The sequence below is a fragment of the Gouania willdenowi genome, chromosome 1 (genome assembly GCF_900634775.1).
Source record: "Gouania willdenowi chromosome 1, fGouWil2.1, whole genome shotgun sequence".
In the NCBI taxonomy this organism is placed as follows: Eukaryota; Metazoa; Chordata; class Actinopteri; order Blenniiformes; family Gobiesocidae; genus Gouania; species Gouania willdenowi.
The window spans coordinates 36,993,309-37,016,104 of record NC_041044.1 but is presented as its reverse complement, the minus strand read 5'-3'; the positions used below and the strand labels follow the sequence as shown (position 1 = coordinate 37,016,104).

Sequence of the window (22,796 nt, the reverse complement as noted above, 5' to 3'; positions counted from 1 at the left end):
ACAAAATGATAGCAAGAATACACAAAATGTCAGCAGCCATCTGCAAACTGAGTACAAAAACACACAATTTCTACAAACTGAGAGAAAAGTATACAAAATGGAACACTCAAAACTCAAAACAAAAATGCACATATTGACAGATGAATACACAAAATTACTCTAGTAACAAAATGATAACAAGAATATATAAAATGTCAGCAAAAATTACACAAAATGTCTATCTGCAAAATGATATCATCACACAAAACAGTGAAAACACAATGATAGCAAAAACACACAAATTGTCTACAAAAATATGTAAAATGACAGAAAAGTACACAAAATTATTTCAGGAACACTCAAAACTCGAAACAAATATGCATATAATGACAGAAAAATACGCAAAATGAGAATACAGTGCACAAATCGTCAGCAAAAAATCCACAAAACATCAGCAAACATCTGCAAAATGATTACAATATCACACAAAACAGTGAAAACACAGACAATGGTAACAAAAACACACAGATTATCTACAATACTTTGCTAAATGATAGAAAAGTATAGAAAATGTCTCCAGAAACACACAAAACCATAACAAAAACACAGAGTGCCTCACCTAAAGCGCTAACGGTGTTAAGTGGGTTCCTGAAAAGTGTCATATTATCACAGAAGAAGCAAAAACACACACTCAACATAACATTACATTACATGCCACCAATCATGTACCAGACATTGTGTGTGTGTGTGTGTGTGTGTGTGTGTGTGTGTGTGTGTGTGTGTGTGTGTGTGTGTGTCAGCAGAAGCCTACATTCACAATCCTCCATCATTTGACCAGTGATCACTGACACCCACAGACTGATTGTGAAGCTCTTTATTTACTATTGCACAGAACAAATTAATGACAGACACTATAGAAACAGATTAGATCTTCAGCCACTAATTGACATTCAAATTCAAGTCTGAGCGCATACACTGAAGAAAGACTTTAAAAAGTCTGTTTGGCAAGTTTCAGGCTTTAATTAAAAAAAAAATTAATGGCGTTTGATTTTGAAAGAGATTAGACTGTCATCTTTGATGCAACGATCACTGAAAGCTAAAGAGGGTGTACAAGGATCTATAGATATTGCAAGGTGAGAAGAACAGTGTGCTAAAGCTGCTACATTGTGTGTAAGTGATAAACCTTCTGTGTCTCCAAAGGACATTACACATGCTTGTTTTAAACAAAATACCATGAAGACGGAGACCACCGTGATAAAAGTGCAACAAAAGTGTTTCAAAAGCAGCAAAAAGCTCCTCCAACGCTCAGATACTAACCCCGTATCATAGATACATACACATATTTACAGAGAGAGCTCGTGTAAAGTTCATTAACCTTCATTTATTACTCGGAAACATTCAATAAACATGAAATGTTGTAATCAGGGCTGTCAGAATATTAATCATAGCTTATTCGGATTGTAGGGATGAACTGGAATTAAAATAAATGTATTGGTTAAAAAAGCATTTAAGGAATGTGTCAAAAATAAACAAAATCAAATTAAATAAAATGCATTAGAATAAGAAAGTGCTCCTTTGGCATGGACATTTACATTTCTTAGGAAAACAGTACTTTAAAAAAAAAAACAACTCAAAATGATATTAAAATTATATATATATATATATATATAATTTATTGTTTTCATTTTATTTTTTTACAAGAAATTAGAATTAAAAGAAAATGGAAAAACTTAACTAAAAAGCTAAATTTTGTAAAATAATTTCCTTGAATAACACTACTTTTACACTCCTCCCTCCAAGGAAAAAAAAAAAATCTACTGGATTTCAGAAAAAAACTTGCCAATTGGTCCTTTGCCATGAAATTTAAATTTCCTGTAATAACAACTTTTACATAACAGAATAATAATAAAATAAAATAAAATACAAAGAAAAATTTAATTAAAATTTCAAAAGAAAAATGTAATTAAAATTTCAAAAGAAAAATGTAATTAAAATTTCAAAAAAAAAAAATTAATTAAAATTTCAAAAGAAAAATGTAATTAAAATTTCAAAAGAAAAATTTAATTAAAATTTCAAAAGAAAAATTTAATTAAAATTTCAAAAAAAAAATTTAATTAAAATTTCAAAAGAAAATTCTCTGTAATTTCTGAGCTGTGCTTCACCACAGCTCAGGCTCCACCCACACGATCTTCCTTTGCTCCACGCAGATGACGGTGCGTAGGTTGGTCAGCAGAGACGTCTGGTCGCACCACGAGTCTGGAGACACACGGTGATAGAGACAAGGCAGCTTGTCCAGGAGCGGCTCCTCGCTGCGGGAACAGGCCAGCACCTGCTCCTCCAGCTGGCTGTGACGCTGCAGCTTGGACCTGCAGGAAGTGGGAGGAGCCAAGACAGGAAACGGGATGAGCATCATCAGTGAGATCACATTTTCATTATGAGAAGCTACTAGAATCCAGAGTGACACAGATGTTCCCTGGACATGAAAAGCACAACGGCGTCATAGTTAGGACTACTCCACTGTGGGATCTGCATGTTCTCCTCTGGCCTACGTGGGTTTTTCTTCAGTCCTGGTCCACACAGATGTGTCTGTGAATGACTCACACACTTTATCACAGACAGATTTATGTTTGTTGTGAAATCTGCTGCTTCACGCACTGAATATATTCCACAGTTCAAACGAGTAAATCTTACTTTATTTCATTTTATCTTAATCTTGCTTTATCTAATCTTATCTTAATTTTGTCATGTCTTAATCTTATTTTATCCTAATCTTACTCTTCTCTTGTCTGATTGTATCTTGTCTTATCTTACCTTATCTTAGTCTTGTCTTAAACTTGTTTTATGCTAATCTTGTCTCATTTTATCTTATCTTACTCTTCTCTTGTCTAATTGTATCTTATCTTAATCTCAGTCTAGTCCCATTTGATTATATCTTGTCTTGTCTTGTCTTGTCTTATCTTAACTCAGTATTGCCTTGTCTTGCCTTGTCTCAGTCTTGTCCTGTCTGATTATATCTTGTCTTGTCTGATTGTGTCTTGAGGAGTTTCCTCCTCTCTGAGTTCCCCACATGGTTATTTGCGATAAGAGAGAATCCCTACAGTTGTTTGTTCTGTGGGAGAAGAGCAACGTTCGTACTTTAGTTTCCGTGTGCTCCGAGCGTTCTGGCTGATGAAGATGATGATGGGGAAGATGTTGAAGCGGTGCAGCCGACGCACACAGTCCAGGCCTAAAGGCAGCACACAGTGGATCCCCTGCAGGACGGAAAGAACCACGTGTTAAGAACCGCGCTTGGTTGGATAGAGAAGTTTTTAAATATTTCAGAATCAGAATCAGAATCAGAATCAGATTCTGATTAATTAATTAAGAACACAATATTTGATTTAATTTGATTTCATTTAATTTCATTTAAAAGTAGGTTTCTGAATTTACTTCAATATATTCTACCAGTTTGTTTACTAAAAATGGGTATTATTAAGAATAACTAGCGCAGTGTAGAAAAGTGGGAGGTTCAGTAGCTTTTTCATGGATGGTTAAATGAGGTTGTGTTTGAAGTGGTTTGTTGTGGAATGTGTAAAGTGATAACTATTGTGTTTTCATATATTTTTAGCAAGGACACTGTAGGGAGTTGAAGCCCATTCCACTAATGTGAAGGTACCATTACTGGTGCCTTTTGCCTTTTTAGCCATTTGGAAAAAGCAAAAACTGTAATGCAACAGCATGATATTTGAAAGTGTTTTCAAGGCTAAATCTGGTTAGATTTCTGTTTGGAGGATAATTAAATGGTTTGTATGGTCGAATATTGTAATAAGTTTGAATTTGTTGTCAGTCATGGTTTATGCTTTTGCATTTGTGTTAAACACAAACCAGTAGTATGTTTAAAAAAAACACGTTAAGTTTTGAATAATTGGTTCTAAGACAGAAATTGCTAAGGTAGATAGAGAATGACGGCTGTTGAAGCACAGAGGTTGTTTGGCGAATTTGAAACAAGAAGGCAACAGAAGGTCTTACAGCACAAATAAATTCACAACGAACAAAGCAATGATGTCATCAGTCCGAAACACACACACACACACACACACACACACACACACACACACACACACACACACACACACACACACACACACACACACACACACACACACACACACACACACACACACACACACACACACAGACAGACAGACAGACAGACAGACAGACAGACAGACAGACATTCCTTGCTTTTATAGAGGTAGGACTGGTGACATCATCATTGTAGAGGCAGGACTCTAACGGAATTTGTAAAGCATTTATGAAAAAATGTATTAACGGTATCATTGCAGTCCAAACAAATCCGATGTCGCACACCCTCGAACCAAACAGCAGCCATGTTGAAACTCTCGGCTTAGTCTGATCCTGATCCGCAGAGATATTTGAGGAACACACACACATACACACAAACAGACAGACAAAGATTCCTTGCTTTTACAGAGAGCTGCATTAAGTGGAATTCTGGGGACCAATTAATGAAAAAATGTCAAACAATAAAACTTATGGATATAGTAAGGGTAAAATTGTTAGAGATTTTATGCCGAGTAAGAAATAAAAGACATCCTTTGGGTATTATATCACTTTTTAAACAAAGAAAAGGAAAGTATAATTAAAAAGGGGTTTATTATTTTGAACAACGTAAATTTAGAACAAATGTTAAAAGAAGATGCATTTCTGTTTACGGTGTTAAAGTTTGGAATGATCTTGAGGATCACTTTAAGTTATGAAAGTGTCTATTTGTACGGTTGCCATACGGACAACCCCCGGTGCTTTTGGTACAGTTACCGAAGTACACATGTGTAGCGTCTTAGGGTTCGGTTATAACCCAATATCGCAACAATCTTTAGGGTTAGGTTTAGGGTAAGGTTTAGTCGTGACCTAAACTGACCAAATGGGGCGGTGCGTACGGATAGAATGTTGGTATATTGATATGGCAACCGTACGGATAGCCACTATCTTAAGTTATTAAGGTCGCTGTCTGTGTTCAAAAATTCTTTAAAGAACAAAACATTTTGCTCTTATTGAAACACAAGTTAACAGGTGATGAATACTGCTGTTGTTTCTATTGTGTTTTTTATAATACTGTTTGGGGATGGGCTCCAATAAGCAGTTACTAACTATCTATCTATTTTATACTAAACTCAGGAAGCTCGCGCACACGTTCTGACCTTCTTCATGACCTTCTCGACGCTCTGCAGTGTGTAACAGCCGTGCGTTCGTGGCTCGCACTCCTCCAGGATCTCAGACCTCTGCAGCCGAGCGGAGTGTTGGCTGGAGCTCAGCACCTCTGAGGAGAAGCACATGCACATGGATTATCATCCACAGTCAGTTAGGATGACAGCTCCATACACGTGTTGATCTTACCAGGCTCACAGAGCTCAAAGCCCTGCCAGCGTGACACCTTCTTGCCCAGGACGCGGCCCAGCACGGTGGGCAGCAGCAGGATGGGCCTGCAGGTGGGGGGGAAGTGTGGGGTGACCAGAGTGTACGGCATGAGGGTCATGCAGCTTTTCGGCGCACACGTGTCGCCTGAAGGAGAAAACACACCATCTATAGTCACTCATCTGAACAGCAAATGTAGAGATGCTCCAAACATGTGAGTTAGGATGATGAAGCTAACTGCATTAACATTGGTGTTCAATTGTGTGCATCCCCCCAAAGTAGGCGCACTCCAAAAACACACATAACCCTCAGAAATACACAAGATTACAAAAAATACCACAAAAATACAAAAATAATGGCACAAAATGACACAAGATGACAACAAAACACAAGATGACAACAAAAATACACATAATGACTCAAAACATACAAAACAATAACAAAAATACACAGAATATCAAATAGATGTACAAAGCAACAGAAACATAAGAAATATAATATAATTCCAAAAACACACAAAACCCTCAAAAATACACAAGATTACAGCCCCCCCACACTAAATATTTGCACAAAAGCACAAAAAAGCACACAAATTGACTCAAAAAACACACAAGACAACTACAAATGTAAATGTAGCCAAAAATAATTGAGAAATTAACAAAAAAAGAACAAAAATAACTCCAAAATGCAAAAAGACAACAAAAATAAACAAAATGACTCAAAAATACATAGAATGACAAATAAATATACAAAATGACAAAAAATATACACAAAAGTAAAAATACACAAATATACTCAATAAAAACTAATTGCAGGTAGGCACGACAAAAATACACAAATTTACAACAAAAACACATAAGACTGCAAATATCCACACAAAAATAAACAAAACTCAAATACTCAAAACCACAACAAAAATATATGAAGCAGCAAACAAAAATACACATAATGACTCCAATAACCCACAAAAGTATACAAAATGAGATCAAAAACATATCATTCCTTTTACTGTTGTCTAAATGATTTGTCTTGCATATTGTTAATGTGATGGATGAACGTGTGTTTGTCTATGCTCAGCGTGGCAGCGTAGCCGCTCTATGTACCTGACTCTGTGCTCTTGGGCGGCTCCTCCTCCACGCTGACCCACAGCGGGTTCCTTCCCTGTCGCCCTGTGCCCACAATCCTCACCATCTTCTTCTTTTCCAGATCCTCAGCGTCCTGTGAGAAGCAGCGGTGGTTCAGCACAGTGAGTGAGTCAGTGAGTTTTATGCTCGTTGGTCTTCACAGGATCATTTTCTACCTTTGCAGACGTATTTGTCTGAAAGCTCATGTCCTCGATGATTCTAATCAGCAGCCTCTGGGCTCTGTGATAAAAAGAAAGAGTTTAAAGCCGAGCGTGAACCCAGTCACTGCTTCTCTCTTCTCTGTGATCTTCCCTCTGCTCCCACCTGTAGTAGTTGGGGACGTTCCCACTCTTGAGGTCATGCAGCTCGTTGGGGTGAACCTGACAGGCGTGCCATGAGTCCTCAGCGCCCGCGGGTCGTGTGTTGGTCACGTGCAGGATGTCGTTGCAGGACACTGACAGAGTCTCATTGGGTCCGGCAGCCAGGGACATGTTGACCCGTACGTAGAAGGAGTCCCCAGAGGACAGCTGTCCACTCTGCAGCTGCTGCAGGAGCGCTGTGTACTCTGGAGGAGCAGAGGACCATGTCAGTACCACTACACCAGTGCACCAAGTGAACCAGTGGACCAGTGAACCAGTAGTCCACTGCGCCAGTGGACCCCAACCCGTCACCAGTTTGGTTCGTGAATGATGGTGTTTGTTTTTGGGTCAAAAACCAAAAACAAAAGATGCATTGTTTACAACAGACACGTGCCCCATGGGACATTCAGACTAACTTTGTGGAGCCCTCACAACAAATATACAAAATGACTTCAAAAACACACTTAATGTACACAAAATGACAAGAACATGACAGAAAAACAGACAACAACAAAAAAAATCAAAACCACACACAAAATGACAGAGAAAAACACAAAACATCAACATCAACTCACAAAATGACAAACACATTAAACAAAGACAAAAACACACAAAACAACAGAACATTCAAAACAAACAAAAACCTGGAAAATTACAGAAAAACACAAAACAACAACGCGCAAAAAGACAGAAAAAACATGCAAACCCTTTGTTGTTTCTTGTGTTAATGCTCAGACTGGCTTTTATTTTAATGCTGACATGAATGCTGATCATCACACATCACAGTTTTGTGGCCCAGTTGTGATAAAAGTGGCCCCAGTCTGATTTACAGATCAATAACATGAGTGGTTACTCTGTCGACAGTCAGATACACATATGGAGGAACTGCTGTGTCACTTTATTGGTTTGAATTAGATGCTGAGAAAAGTAAGAGCAGACTGATTTAACCTGTATTACGGCTATAGGCTCTTTTTTTTTTTTTTTTAGCTTTAGTTGCTCTTTCAAATATTTTTATTATTTTTTAAACAATTAATTAGTAAAAAAGAAAAATACAATACAATGTTCAGCTGTAAAAACTGAGTGGCCCACCCTTGTTAGTTGTTGTTTATCTCTACACAGCACACAAACAAAGTAGCCCAGACTAATAAATGAGATAAATCACTTTACATGGAGAAAAGGAAAGAAATATCCACTTTATTAATAAGAAAAATAAATAAATAAAACGTCCCGTGTCTGATTTGTGATGTCCTTACAATTGGTACAACAAATCTCATAAAAGGAGCCGCCCTACTGTAGAATCACAACCTAATTAATCATTCCACTGAGGAAGAGACTGTACCTGTACTTTTAACTGTGTTGCCAGATTGGAAAGTGTCCAGCCAATATGATTCATAACAACAAAGAGGAAATTAAACATAAAATAATTTCATTAAATCTCTGAACTAACTACAGACTAAAGGTTCAGGTATTTACGTATATCTATCTATCATATCTATCTATTTTAGGCAGAACTTTTGGTTATTTAAGTTCCTACAGTATAATTTTATTTATCTTTATTGGCTGGGGGTTTTAATTTTACTTTTGTTTTATTTCAAAAACCAATAAAAAATGTAAAATAATTCTGTTTTCCCTCACATTTCACGTTTTTAATTTCTCGCTTCATTTCCTCATTCATTGTCTTTTTACTGTTTTTATTATGTGTCAAACCCTGTTTTTGAAAAGTGATACATAAATAAAGAGTATTATTAGTATTATTATTGTATATTATCAGTGCTCTTATATATAATCAGAGGTGCAGCTCAATCAAGCTGCTGTGGGAGGGGCTTAGGTCTGATTTAATGACTGTTCTTATGAAGCTTTGTGTTGGAAACCCAAAGGTATTAATCATCCTTAAATATCCTCCTATCTACAAAAAATAAATTTGCCTCTTTAATATTACTTAAGATAATAATAATAATTAAAAAAAAAAAATAATAATAATAATAATAATAATAATAATAATAAATTGGTAGTCCATGAAGCACATTTTAGTTCCAGCTCTAAAGTAAAATGTATAAAGGCTTTCTAAACTTAATTTAAGCCCACTTGGAAACTATAACCCTTCAAACAGTCAGTGACATGCATATATATATATATATATATATATATATATATATATATATGCACACACAATATATGTGTGTGCATTAGTCCTGTGCACTAATAATGCCCTATGTAATAATAATAATAATAATAATGCCCTTCAAACAGTCAGGAACGTGCCCACATACTGTATATATACAGTGTATATATATATATATATATATATATATATATATATATATATATATATACTGTATATATAGTCATATGCACTAATAATGCACAGGACTCTGGTTTGCGTTGAAATACTTCTTCCTACTCCTTTTTTTAATCAAATGTTGATTGTTGTAAATGTGTTGTGATTGTGTTACTAATAAGGAATAGGTGCTTAAATAAATATTATATTCATTCATAGTCACCAAACTAAAACTATAGTGTGTTTTTGATGTGGTGGGGAAAAAAAACAAGGAAAAAATAAAGCAATGAATGTGTGCAGGGTTTGATTCTGGAATAGATGAAGAGCACGATGGGCGTACGGTACGTACCGTCCTGTTTGGGTCGGAGGGAGAGGTGACAGAGACCCGAGACCTGGCTGAGAGCCCACGTTGCCTCTTCTAAGGTGGAGTCCTCCAGCACCATCCTCAGGGCCTTCTGGTTCTGCTCGTACTTCAGCTGCAGAGCATCGCACACAATCGAACAAAAAACCAATAATGAGACGGTGACTTCTGTCCACTGATTATTTTCATTTCCTGTTCAAATAAAGGAGACGTGTGAGATGCAGTGAAGCATTGAGCAGACAACCTCAACCTCTGTTTGAACAATCCTTCACAAGCTCTGCTGCTCACTACAAAACCTACATGTTTAATAACAGAACAAATGATCCTCGTCAACACATTAAATTAATACACAAAAAAGTTACAGGCAACAGAAACACAAAGATGACTCATAACAAACAACAAAACAACAGAAACGCACAAAAAGAGAAAAATCACACAAAATGAAAACAAAATACATACAACAACATGCAAAACAGCACCAAAAAAAATAAATATATATATATATATATATATATATATATATATATATATATATATATATATATATATATATATATATATATATAAACACTCACATTTTGCATTAAACTAAACCTTATCATTACCAAACTGTGTCTGAACCTTCTTTATTTGAACCCTGTAAAAATAATCCTTCTTGTGTAAATCATAATAACAATAACTATGAGAGTTAAAATCATAATAAATATGATAATAAAATCCAAGACTTTGGTCTTTTTTGTGGGGTTCCCAAATTTAAGGCACAAAATGATTTATGAAAAAATACACAAAATTGACAACACAAAAAAGCATGTACAAAACAATAAAAACACAGTATAGAAGTGCATAAAACAGAAATATGCAGAAATAACAACAAAAAAACACAGAAAATACAAAAAACTAAAAAAGACTGATAATACAACAAATAAGAAAACAACAACAACAAAAACGACAGGTAAATACACAAAGCCTTTGTTCTTTCAACTGTATTAATACTCAGATTTGTCATTGATAATGTGGCCCTTAGATGAGACACAACCACAGTTTTGTGGCCCCAGCTGTGATAACAGCAGTCCATCCCTGGACTGTGATAATATAGACTAAATGAACCTTAGCTTATTTAGTGTTGTTTCCATTCACTTAGTAGAGCTTTATTGTGAAACTCACCTCCACAATCTGTGCTCCCGGACTGATGCCCACTGTGTGGGCGGCGCTCCCTTCCTTCACCCTGTGCACAAACACTCCAGTCTTGTTGCCTCCGACCACGGTCAGCTGGCTGAACAGCGCCTCGCCTTGGAAGGAGATGCTTAAAACTCTGCCGTTGACCCGGATCGCTTTAGGACGGGAACGCACCAGGAAAGGAGGGGCGGAGGATTTGGACACGCTGGATGCAAACAAGGGAACATGACACTCAGAATAAATACATAAATAAACAGGGAAATCCTACATTGTTTGTCCGGACACAATAAGAAACAGTTTACAATACGCAATAAATATCTCAACTATTCTGCCTCACAGGACAAAGGCCTGGCTGACTCCAGCACTGGGACCTGTCTGTATGGAGTTTGCATGTTCTCTCTGTGTGGTTGCGTTTGTGAATGGATGTTTAGGATATAAAGGCCCTACAAGCCAACATGTGGTGGATACTTTATATTTTGGAAGTGTCTAGATACAGAAACTGTCAGGATAGCCCAGTGGTCTAAGGTGCCTGACTCAAGGATTCTTCCTTCTGCTGCCGTGGGTTCAAATCCCGCTTTTGACATATATATTTTTTCATTTTACCATATTTAACAAGGCAAATTCCACTTTTAAAAATATATATACGAAAAAAACAAACATTTTAGGGTATTTCCTGCGTTGAGGTTAGGGATAGGGCTAAAATAAAAGGGTTAGCAGGGTAGCTAAAAATAAATATGAGCTAAAATAAAACCGACACATAATGGATCGCACGGTTCTGAAATATGAAGAGCAAAAACATTGAAGAGGAGCATTTTTAGGGCACGAATGAGTGTTTACCAGTTGGAGCTACAGCTCCGAGAAGAGGAAGGTGTGGTCGTCAGCTCTTCTTCTCCTCCTCCTTCTTCTTCTTCTTCTCCTTCTTTACCTTCATCTACTGTAAATACATGAAAGACGTGAATGGCATCACTCGTATCAAACAATGTCGTTAGGTGATGTGCTGGCAAAGATTCAGCCGTGAACAATAGCATGTAAAAAAACTTTGTAATACACACACACGCACATACCATCTTGAATGAGGACAAAGTCATCAAATGAAGTGTCGGACTCGGTAGTTTCCGCGCTGGAACAGAAAACAAATTATTTACATGGAGGCTTTGATTGTTCAACATTATATTATTATGCAAAAATCGCTGAGTGAGACTACTGATCTTGTTTGTCAGGTATGAACTCAGATCTATGGACACAGGTCAGATAGTGGAGCCCAGAGCTCACAGTAAACATGGTGATGCTACTTAGACAGACAGATAGCTTTATTGATCCCGCAGTGGGGACATTTACCATCAATTGTGAATCCTAACCTTTGAAAATATACATATTTTCTAGGCTTTGTAATAAAAAATAAAAAGTTTTAATGTCTGAATAAAATCCTTGTTAGTGGTAATGATCATGTTAATTCATGATGTCCAAGCCCGTCTTCATGGTTTTGTTTTGGAGGTTGTTATTTGTTTGGCGTGTGCTGTGACTTATTGTAAAGGCGGGGGGAGAGGCTGTAGCTGAAGCTACGCTATGTTTATTTTTCAACACGAAGAGCTGAGTCATTCGTCTAATTGTGTGTTAGTGTCCAACGTGCGTCACAGAGACCGGTTTGCTGAGTGACAATAATTAGTCTTCTGATTGGAGAGATTTATTAGAGATTGTAGAGTATAATTAAACACATTTTTGTTCTTTATTTTGGCTCCGTGGGGGAATACCATATACTTCTGGGAATTAAATACTCGTTTGTTGAGTCATTACGGGCACACTTTCAAATCAAGCTAAAAAAAAACTTACAAAATCTGTATTAATTTATTGACTTTTATTTGTAAAAAAAAAACATGATAAAAATGCCCCCAGTGTTAAATGTTTATATCTAAAGAATTAAAGTAAGTAGTTTTGTAAATCCACCACAAATCATTAAGGAAACACTCATTTATTGATAAAACATCTGGTTTGTTTTTGTGCATGTTATTTAATCAGAAAATTATATATTTTAATCAATGGTTTGTATCTCGGAAAACAAAGCCGGAACCCAAAATTAAGCACAAATCTTTCTTAAATTGTGCAGATTTTCGTGCGTATACTCACTAAGTGAATTTAGGAACTTTGACATTTGATGATGGGAATGCCAGTTTTTAAAGAATTAAACAAAAGTACAGCTGGAAACAGAAAAAGTATAAAACACGTACATCAAAATCCATTATCAGTTGGTAATTACTGAAAAAAATAAAATAAAGGACTAAATGGTTGGCCGTACTGAAGTGTGGATCGATCCAAAACGTGTATTAGTAAAGCCCTTTCAAAATAAAAGCACAGCCTTCTTAGCAAGGCAAATGCATGCGACCTGTAGAAAACAGGTGCCTCTGATTAATGAATGAGTTAATATTGTGATAGTTCCTCTATCTCATCATTTTTCATAAATAACTAATACTTATATATATGAACACAATCCCTTGGACACTCATAATTCTAAATATGTAATGTAACAGAAAACATCAAAAACAACAGCAAAATAAATCTATAAAGAATTTAAAGAGTCCAAATCTTCCAAATGTAGAATTTATTTGAGTTTCTAAGAGATAAATAAAGACTATAATCAGTAGTTGTTCAAAAGGAATTCAAGTTTTGGCCCAAAGTGAGGGTTTGTTTTGTAATCCGATGGCACTCAGACTGTGAGAGGGCAGAAAGGAATTCAAACACCCACACGTTCACACGACCTCACCTGCTGTCCTTTTGTATCAGCTGCTCCCTCCTGCGAAGCGATTCGGAGCTCGGAGGTTCTGCATCCCTGGATGGAACGCTGCTGCCTGTCAGCACTTCATACTGCACAAACACATGTTTAAACTTATTCCATCATGTCATAATCAAGTAAAGATTTGACCAAATGAGTTTGACACGCCTGACTTACAATTACAAGAAGTAAAAATTCCCGTCAGTCTCCAGAAAATATGGAGCAACTTTGCAAAGCAACTCGGAGATTGCTCTAAATCCGACGTGGGCAACTGGTGACATGGGCAATTTTATGCGGGCTCCAAAGTAAGCGCGCAAAATAACTCTTAAAATGCACAGAATGACCGAAAAATACACAAAACAATAGCAAAAATACACAAAATGACAGCTAAAAAATGTACAAAATGACAGAGAAATACAAAGAAAGACAACAAATATACACAATTCAAAATCCCACACAAAGCAAGAACAAAAATACACAAAATGACTCCAAAACAACACCAAACAACAAGATAAACACAAAACAAAATTAAAACAAAAATTCGACACTGTGCAAATCCCTCAAAGATCTACAATAAAACAACATGGAGACGACAAACTTATCGTCATACTCTTAAATAATAAAAGGTAACTAGTAAAGGGTGTTTGAAATGGTCACAGGAGGGTGTCGAGACGCGTCCTGTCCAGGGAATCAAACCCACGCATTCTTGCCATCACAGAGTTAAGAGTGAGCTCATTTAAGTCTGGTAACATGTGGTCACATGAGTCCGGTTTTTCAAAAGGTTTAATCCTGCCTCGTATATTGAGCAGTTGTACATTTTTCCCCAAGAAAAGGAGCCATTCAGCACTCGTCAAATAACATTAGCTTTGAAATGGAATTTTCAATCTCAGCACAGCAGAAGTAGCGAAACTCACAGCGGAACTAGCATAAATGCATTTTCTAGTAGTGCGCATGCTCAATCATTCTCAGCACTAGGTAAACTCAGACCGTGACACATGTTGCATCACCAAGTCTTCATTGAGATATCTGACTCTCTCACGCACACAGGCACACCCAGCCAGACACACACACACACACACACATACACACCTCTACATTGCTGAAGCTCATCAACATGGGATTGACTGCATCCATGCGGCAGAGTTGGCGTCTACACGGAACGGCAAATTCCCTACTCGGCCTTTCCCACTTGACCTCACTGTCCTTAGACACAAACAGTAAAGGTTACTACATGATGTGCTGGTGTGTGTGTGTGTGTGTGTGTGTGTAGTTACTTTGGAGCTTTGTTTGTCCTTTATTTGTCCTTTATGTCCATGTAAGACATTGTCCTGGAGCTGCAGCACACGTGACCTCAGCTCGTCTTTCTCAACCAGGATGCGGGCGATTAACACCTGGGCCTCGTCTCGGGACACGTAGGCCTTAAAGCAGAACAGAGAAGGAGATTTATTGATGAGTTGACACCCACACACGCGCGCACGGTATCCAAACACATCACTTGTCACCGGTGAACTCAACCGAATGTGCAAATTGTGCACGCTTCAGGTGAGGAACAGCAGTTGTTTACAGGGCAGCAGCCCTCGAGGAATGTGTTCAGCAGAACAATGGAGAACAGGTTGACCTCTTTTAGGGGTTAGCCGCTGCTAAAGTAACGCACCCAGCCAAACGCTCACATCTCTAATTACATCAACACCTTGGGTTACATCCTGAAGAATGTTTTTGCTGCTTAACACATTCTTTGCTGCATTTCTAACAAAATGTTGAATATTGAAAATAATTAATTTTTAAGAAGCATGTTATAGAATAACAAATATAAATAACTTTTTAAATGTTTGAAGCAATACAAAATTAAAGTAATTGTTTTTTGTTGTTGAGATAGCACATGGCTCATTAGCCAGGACATTTTTGTTGTTTTGTGGGGTTTATTTTACTGAAATATTGGATAATAATAATGAATACCATTAGCGTTCAATATTTAATTTTAGGAATAATAGTAATAATAACCATATAAAGTATTTTATCAATTCACATTTGATCGATATAGCACCTGGTATTGACAGAACACACATGTAAATAGTTTATCACAATAAAAAAAAAAAAAATATATATATATATATATATTTTGGGTGTGAGTTGCATTTGATTTGAAAATATTTAGACTAAATCCTCCGTGGATTTGGTCAACTCTGAAAATTTTGGGTTTAATTGACTGAAAGTTAAAGCTGCTGGAGATGGTAATCAAGTACTTCAAGCTAGGCGTTTCTGGCTATTGGCAGACTTAGCATTTTGTATGCTTGAAAAAATAAATGCAAGATGAAATAATGACATAAACCGGTACCAGAGGTGTAGTTATGTCAAAAACTGAAGTGGTTATTTAAATTTTTGTGGGAGAGTGCCACTGACAGGTAAAGGATGCGTGACGAGGGACATCGTTTCTAGTGGGAGCCATCATCAAAACACAGAAACAATTTCACGCCAATAAACCCACAGCAGGTATTTAAAGAGAACGAGTGGATATTAGATACGCTGAGCTCGCACTTCAAATGAGAAAAAACAGGAATAACAACAGACCGGGGAAGTTCCTCCGAAGTGTAACCTCAGATGAGGAAACGTGAGAAAAGAGCAAAGATGAGAATGTCTGAGGGGATGGTGCAGACATGGCCAACTGGCTCCAAAGACACAAAATAACAAAATAATAGACACAAACAACAACACAAACACGCAAAATATGAGAAAAATGCCCAAAATAAAATAAAAAACAGATAAAACGACAACAAAAACACCAAAAATGAAAGAAATATCCTCTAAATGATACCAAGAACAGGAAAACAACTGCAAAAACACACAAAATTAGAGAAAACTGCACAAAATAATGCCTGAAACACATAAAACAACAAAAAACCATAGAAAATGAAATAAATATTTTATAAATGATACTAAGAACAGGATAACTGCAAAAACACACAAAATGAGAGAAAAATACACAAAACTACAACAAAAACATGAAAAAATTATCTACTAATTGATACCAAAAATACACTTACAACAAAAACATACAAAACAACAACAAAAACACAAAATGACAGAAGAATATACACAAAATTAGACTAAAAAACGTATAAAAACTAAAATATCCAAAAAAAGAATACAATTATAATGTTCGGATTGGTTGGATTGTAAAGCTGACATGAATTCTAATTATCTGGCCCTTGGATCAGACAATCACATTTTTGTGGGCCCCACTGTGATCTAAGTTGCTGTGTCAGCAGACCCTGTACCTGGTCTCTCTCTGCCTGCAGGTCTCGGGTCTGGTCCTGGATCATTGTGTTCTTCTGCTGCAGCATCTCCCAGTCCACTGTCAGCTGCTTCACCTGAAGACTGAGGCTCTGCTTCTGCTCCAGGAGCTGACACACGCACGCACACACACACACGCACACACACATTACATTCAGAACAGTACCGCAAGAATCATAATGCAAGTACGCAAGTATGAGCACATCACTCCCACTCTATACTCCCTCCACTGGCTCCCAGTCCCATTTTGTATTCAATACAAAACTCTCCTTCTCACCCAAAAATGTATCAGCAGCCATGATCCATGATACCTACAAGAACTCATCCCTCTCCAAAGCTCCACCCGTACCCTGAAATCATCCAGCGGCTGGCTCCTCCAGGTCTCCTCCACTAAGCTTCGAACCATGGGGGATAGAGCCTTTTGTTCAGTTGCACCACGGCTCTGGAATAGCCTCCCTGTGGAGCTCAGAGGAGTGCAGAGTCTGGACTCATTTAAAGCTGAACTAAAGACATATTTATTTAGGAAAGCTGTTAAGTGTTAAATCTTGTGTAGTTTTATTGTGTTTTTAAATGTAGCACTTTGACATTTCTTGGAATTAAAAGTGCATTATAAATTAAATGTATTATTATTATTATTATTATTATTATTATTATTATTATTATTATTATTATTGTTCAAGTGCTCATTTTTCTGTGAAGTCTGTTTTAAATAAGTTATTTGAGGATTTTACGTCATATATGACAATGATTGACAGCCGTGGATCTTGCGTAGCTCTCTTTGTGAATAACAGTTAGGTCGTGAGACGCCATCACACTTTTCCGTTCAGTTTTTTTGTCTTTTTTGAGCTGTCAAAATGAGTTGTTCTGCAGTAAACTGTTCTAAGCCGTTGGTAGAATTTCCAGCGGGAAAGATACTTATGATCTTGGCGTAGCTGGGCTGCGTAAGTCATCAGTACGCTAAATGGGCGGGGCGTGTTACCAGGGCTCCTCCCGCTGAACCTTACTGTGCAGACTTTGGTTTCAAAATTGCAAGATGGAAGTGCCCCAAAGTGCCGTATTTTGGCTTCAAGAACGTTGCACGCACACTGGTTCACTGCAGCAGCACATGTAGCACTAGCTCGTTAGCATTAGCTCTGCAGAAGCCTCAGAGTCACCATCACGTTGAAACAAAAAGTAGCAGGTTTAACTGCTGCTCATTTAACCTGAACAGATCTTGGTTGCACTTCATTTCTGATATTAATTTTGTATTATTTTTGATGAAAAAAACTAGCAGATGAGTCAGGTAATCCTAAAATGTGTTTGGCATTGAGTACGGAAAATGAGAGCAGAAAAGGTTAACATACAGTTAATTTAAACTGAAGTGATGGTTGGACTTTATTCAAATAAAATGTTAATTTTTTATAGACAATTCTCTTACAAGAAACAACAGGAATCTCACCTGCACTGTCCAGTATACAGGGATTTATTTCACAATCACACTAGTTGAATTACTATTTGGCTAAAAAGTCACCGAGCCGTTTCGAATCGAATCGTTCTAATTTAACCAATTCATCCATGAATCGAATCGGCAACAGCAAATCGTTGCTAAAACAAATCATTACACCCCTAGGAAATGCCGTTATTGTCCGATGACTTGATGGAGCGATAGTTATGGTGAATGCGTACACATGTACACTTACTGCTTCCTTGTCCTGCATCAGCTGTTCGCTCTCCTCCCTGTAACGCTTCAGCTGCTCTTCCAGCTCCATCTGGCTGTTGATGGCCTCGGCCAGCTCGCGTTTCATGACATCCCGACGACCCTGAGGAGGAGACAGCTGTGACCTTGTGGTAGACTCACTGGCTTTCTGTCACCATGGTGAACAGCAGAATGTGTTTCTCACAGGGTCCAGGTTTTCGTCCTTGGCAAGCTGAAGCCACGGCGTAGAAGTGGGAGGTGACGACCTCAGGGAGAGCTGCTTCTGAAACTCGCTCTTGGTTTTCGCGTTCTGCAGCTCGGTCTGAAGCTGATACAGCTGGAAAAATCACAACAACCTTTGAGAACTGCTGTGCATCTGTTAACGGACTCCACGCTTACAAATATGCACAACGGTCATTCTTCACAAACTGGCTTCATATGAACTTTAATTAAATGGCAGAACAGGGGTTCAGCAGGTCAGACATGGGCAGCTTTTGTCACAAAAATAATCAATCTGAGCATTAATGGGCCAAGCAAATGTATTTGTAGAACACGTCATACACAAGAAAATGCATTGTGCTTGAAATATTCCTTTTTGTGTCATTTTGTGTGTTTTTGCTGTTGGTGTTGTTTTTCCTAATCTTTCGTGTCTATGGTTGATGTTTTGGATGTTTTTGGAGGCATTTGTACATTTACTTTGGGGGTCACAAAAAATTAGACCATGTGACCCCTGGGCTGCTAGCTACGCATGTCTGACATGTCTGACTTTTTTTAGCCTCTCCCTCAAACAATATATAATTGTGTTTCTCTGTTGTGTCATTGGTGTATGATAATTACATTGCATAAAACCGTAAAGCAAAAGTTGAAGGTGTTTGTTGTACCTGCAGGTTTAACTCATGAAGACGATCGTTGACCGCTGACCTCTCCTCGATGGCTGCTGTGTAGCGCCTGTACAAGTCGCACTTCTCCTCCTTCAGTTGGATGATTTCACGTTGCGAGGTGGACATGGCCCTCTGCAGGCGTTGGTTCTCAGCCTGAAGGCATGTGGAATTCTCCTTGTGCTCCATGAGCTGACTGATCTCTGACTCCAGAGTCTTGCAGTGCGCAACCATCTTTTTAGCCACCGCGTGAGCTTCCTGAAGCTCATTCTGCATCCCCGCCAGGGCCTTCACCAGATACTCGGTCAGCTCGGAATACTTCATCAGGCCTGTGGGCAGAACGGAGCAAACAGTGATGCTGCAGCACAGAGGTATTATCACAGTGGGTCCACAAACATGTGATTGTCTGATTGAAGGGGCTACATCATCAACATTCATGTCAACATTTAAAATAATGACCAATCTGAACCAGGGTTGGGGTCAATTGTAATTGTGGTAAGACTTTACGTGAAGTTTCATACATAAGGCTGACATTATGCTGTCATTATCTGTCATGAGCATAAATAAGGTGTCATGAAGGCTGTCATTAAGCAGTCATTAATTGTCGTTTGCTAAATTATGACACCTTTGGAGCTATGTTGGCATTTTTTGGGTTAGGTGGAGGGATCTGATAGAGTTAAGTAGGGTTAGGGGATAGGGTTAAGGTAAGGGTTCGGGGTTAAGGTAACAAACAACACTTGACATGACATGACAGCCTTCATTACACATTCATCATGCTAATGACAGGTGTCATGTCATAGTAATGACAGTGTAATGTCAGCCTATATGTATAATACTTTAAGTAAAGTGTTACCAATTGTTGTAATTGTTTAATTTATAATTAATTACAATTATGACAATATTATAACTGTATTTGTAATTGAAAAAATATGCTGCTGTTCTAGTCACAATTGAGTTGTAATTAAGTTCAGATAAATGACTTTGTGATTGTAATTGGCACGAGAATTCTATAAAAAGAGAGGGAAAGCACCAACCGCTGAACCTGGAAGGCTCCGTGCTGGGCTTGTGTCCTGTCACTTTGGTGTAAAGCCTTGGGTAATGGATCATCAGACTCTCCAGGAGAGCCACCGCACCGTTCCTCCCCTGCGTCCGCAGCAGGTCCAGCATGTGGCCTGCATGGGTTCACATCAGTCACATTTACTCCCATTTACACTGGAGCCAACGACTACAGATTCAATGTTGTATGACAATAATACACATGAATAAATACTGGGAAAAATACAGTAAATGAATAATTAATACAAAAGAAAAATGTATGAAAAAAGAAAGCAGCTTGTCTTAATCAGTGGTTTGGCAGAAAAAGTTGCTTGTCCCCATTTATATATATTGGTATGTGCCAATGATTCAATACCACCAACCGTTGTAATATTTGACTCGCAAATAAACGAGAAATCACTTTTTTATTTTGGGGCCCCAAATCAAAAATCGGGCTCCGAGCATCTATGCGTACACATCCATAGATGATACCTACCAAATTTCAGCCCGATCTGTTCACGAATAACAGAGGAGTAGTGATTTTAACTAGTGTACAGAAGAACAACAACAACAACAACAAAGCTGCTTGTCCCCATTTATATATATTGGTATGTGCCAATGATTCAATACCACCAACCGTTGTAATATTTGACTCGCAAATAAACGAGAAATCACTTTTTTATTTTGGGGCCCCAAATCAAAAATCGGGCTCCGAGCATCTATGCGTACACATCCATAGATGATACCTACCAAATTTCAGCCCGATCTGTTCACGAATAACAGAGGAGTAGTGATTTTAACTAGTGTACAGAAGAACAACAACAACAACAACAAAGTGAGTGGCATTTTGAGTCCAGTAGCCCGACCTAACAAGGTCTATTTGGACTTAAGGTATGGTTATTAATGGGGATATACAGTTCTTCCAAGCCTTCAAAGTGTGTATGATCATGGAAACATGATCAGGATCGATGATCTAGAGCAGTGATTCTAAAACTTTTTATGCTCAAGCACCCCCTCTCTCTTATTTCTGAATTGAAGTACCCCCCTTGTCCGACAACAACATATTACTCAGATTATTGTGAAAAAACAACTATAGAGCATAATGATGGAATAAATGAGTGATGAATAAAGACTCTCATTTTGTAAATAAGTGGAATGAAACAGAATTTAGTGCCTCCTCAATAGATATTTTTATATATTAATTTCCCATTGCCACTGTTCAGTTCATGATCTAATCAAGATCATTACATCATCATTAATGCAACTACCATTTCTAACTAAAAATAAACAATACAAAACCATATTTTGAATGCTTTCAATTGTTAATTTTCCACTGCCTCTACCTCAAGTACCCCCTGTAGTGCCATCGCGTAACCCTAGGGGAAAACATACCCCCATTTGAGAAACAATGATTTAGATAACTGACAATATCTGTAAAAGAGGAGATTTGCCATCAGGTGAAGGTTGAGTGCTCTTGTTTCACATTCAGACAGAGAGAGAGCAGCAGACCAAAGAATGACTTTTCCCATCAAGTTATTGAACTCTGGTCCTTGAAGGTTGCAGTCCTGCCAGTAATAGAAGTCATTTTGCATCAACCCATCTGAATGCAGGAAGAGATTCTTTATTTTGGTAGAACAATGTGAGATGGAATGTTTCCATTTAAAAATCAATTCAGGACCAACGTTGAATAGTCCGGCATTTGTGTGAACTAAAAGACTCTGTGAGATATTTGATTGGCTACAGTTTGTCAGGTGGAAAGATTAGTTATTGTTCTACAAGCAACCTGTGCTGCTCAGTTCCCTCCCCTTAAACACAGGCTTGTTAGAATGATCTTACTGGTTCTCATGCATCGGTTGACGAGGTTGTGGCACGTCAGGATCTCGTCCTGGTCGATCTCTGTCAGAACCCGAGCCTGCCTCAGGTATGGGATGCAGATGCCCGGCTGCACATCTAGGGAAATCCGATGACGGTTGTCATTGATCAGGTCCCACAGCTCCTCCTCTCCCATCTGCTTCAGGTCTGGACCCCCAGGAGAACAGTCTCCTGCCATCCTGAGGGTGATGGGGAAACGTCTCCCTTCAGCAAACGGTGTCACACAGTTAATGAGAGACGGACAGAGCACAGTGAGAAAACACAGCTGTCCACGCCCCGCGTTTGTGTATGAGGTGAAAGGGAAAACCTGTAGAACAAGACCTTTGTATGCAGAGTCTATAAGAATGGAACGAACACGTGTACAGCACAGGTGATTCAGACAGAGCAGAAACTTGAGCGTTTCTAATGTGTTTTCAATTCATGTTCACAGTGACAGGAAGCTTCACTTTAATAATATTTCCTATCAGTGTAGTGCAAACAAACACAGGAGCAAACAGTGAGCACTGCAGTGCAAAGTCCTCCAGCACTCTGGGAAATGTGCTCATGTGTGTAAATATAGTAACAACGAGGTTGGCGTGTTTGTTCT

General features: G+C 38.0%; 1 protein-coding gene across 1 annotated transcript; it reads right to left on the bottom strand.

Moving 5' to 3' along the window:
- Window positions 1-838: 838 nt before the first annotated feature.
- Window positions 839-22,483, bottom strand: card14 (caspase recruitment domain family, member 14). Its single transcript, XM_028458725.1, has 20 exons — window positions 22,175-22,483; window positions 20,338-20,475; window positions 19,307-19,632; window positions 18,631-18,762; window positions 18,430-18,549; window positions 16,735-16,860; window positions 14,734-14,877; window positions 14,549-14,662; window positions 13,451-13,551; window positions 11,757-11,812; window positions 11,530-11,623; window positions 10,681-10,897; window positions 9,505-9,631; window positions 6,843-7,083; window positions 6,695-6,758; window positions 6,498-6,612; window positions 5,377-5,541; window positions 5,181-5,299; window positions 3,115-3,230; window positions 839-2,345 (listed from the first exon to the last, which is right to left on the bottom strand). The coding sequence occupies exons 1-20, from the start codon at window positions 22,386-22,388 to the stop codon at window positions 2,138-2,140; spliced, it is 2,937 nt and encodes a 978-aa protein (XP_028314526.1). The 5' UTR covers window positions 22,389-22,483; the 3' UTR covers window positions 839-2,137.
- Between the last annotated feature and the right edge of the window lie 313 nt (window positions 22,484-22,796).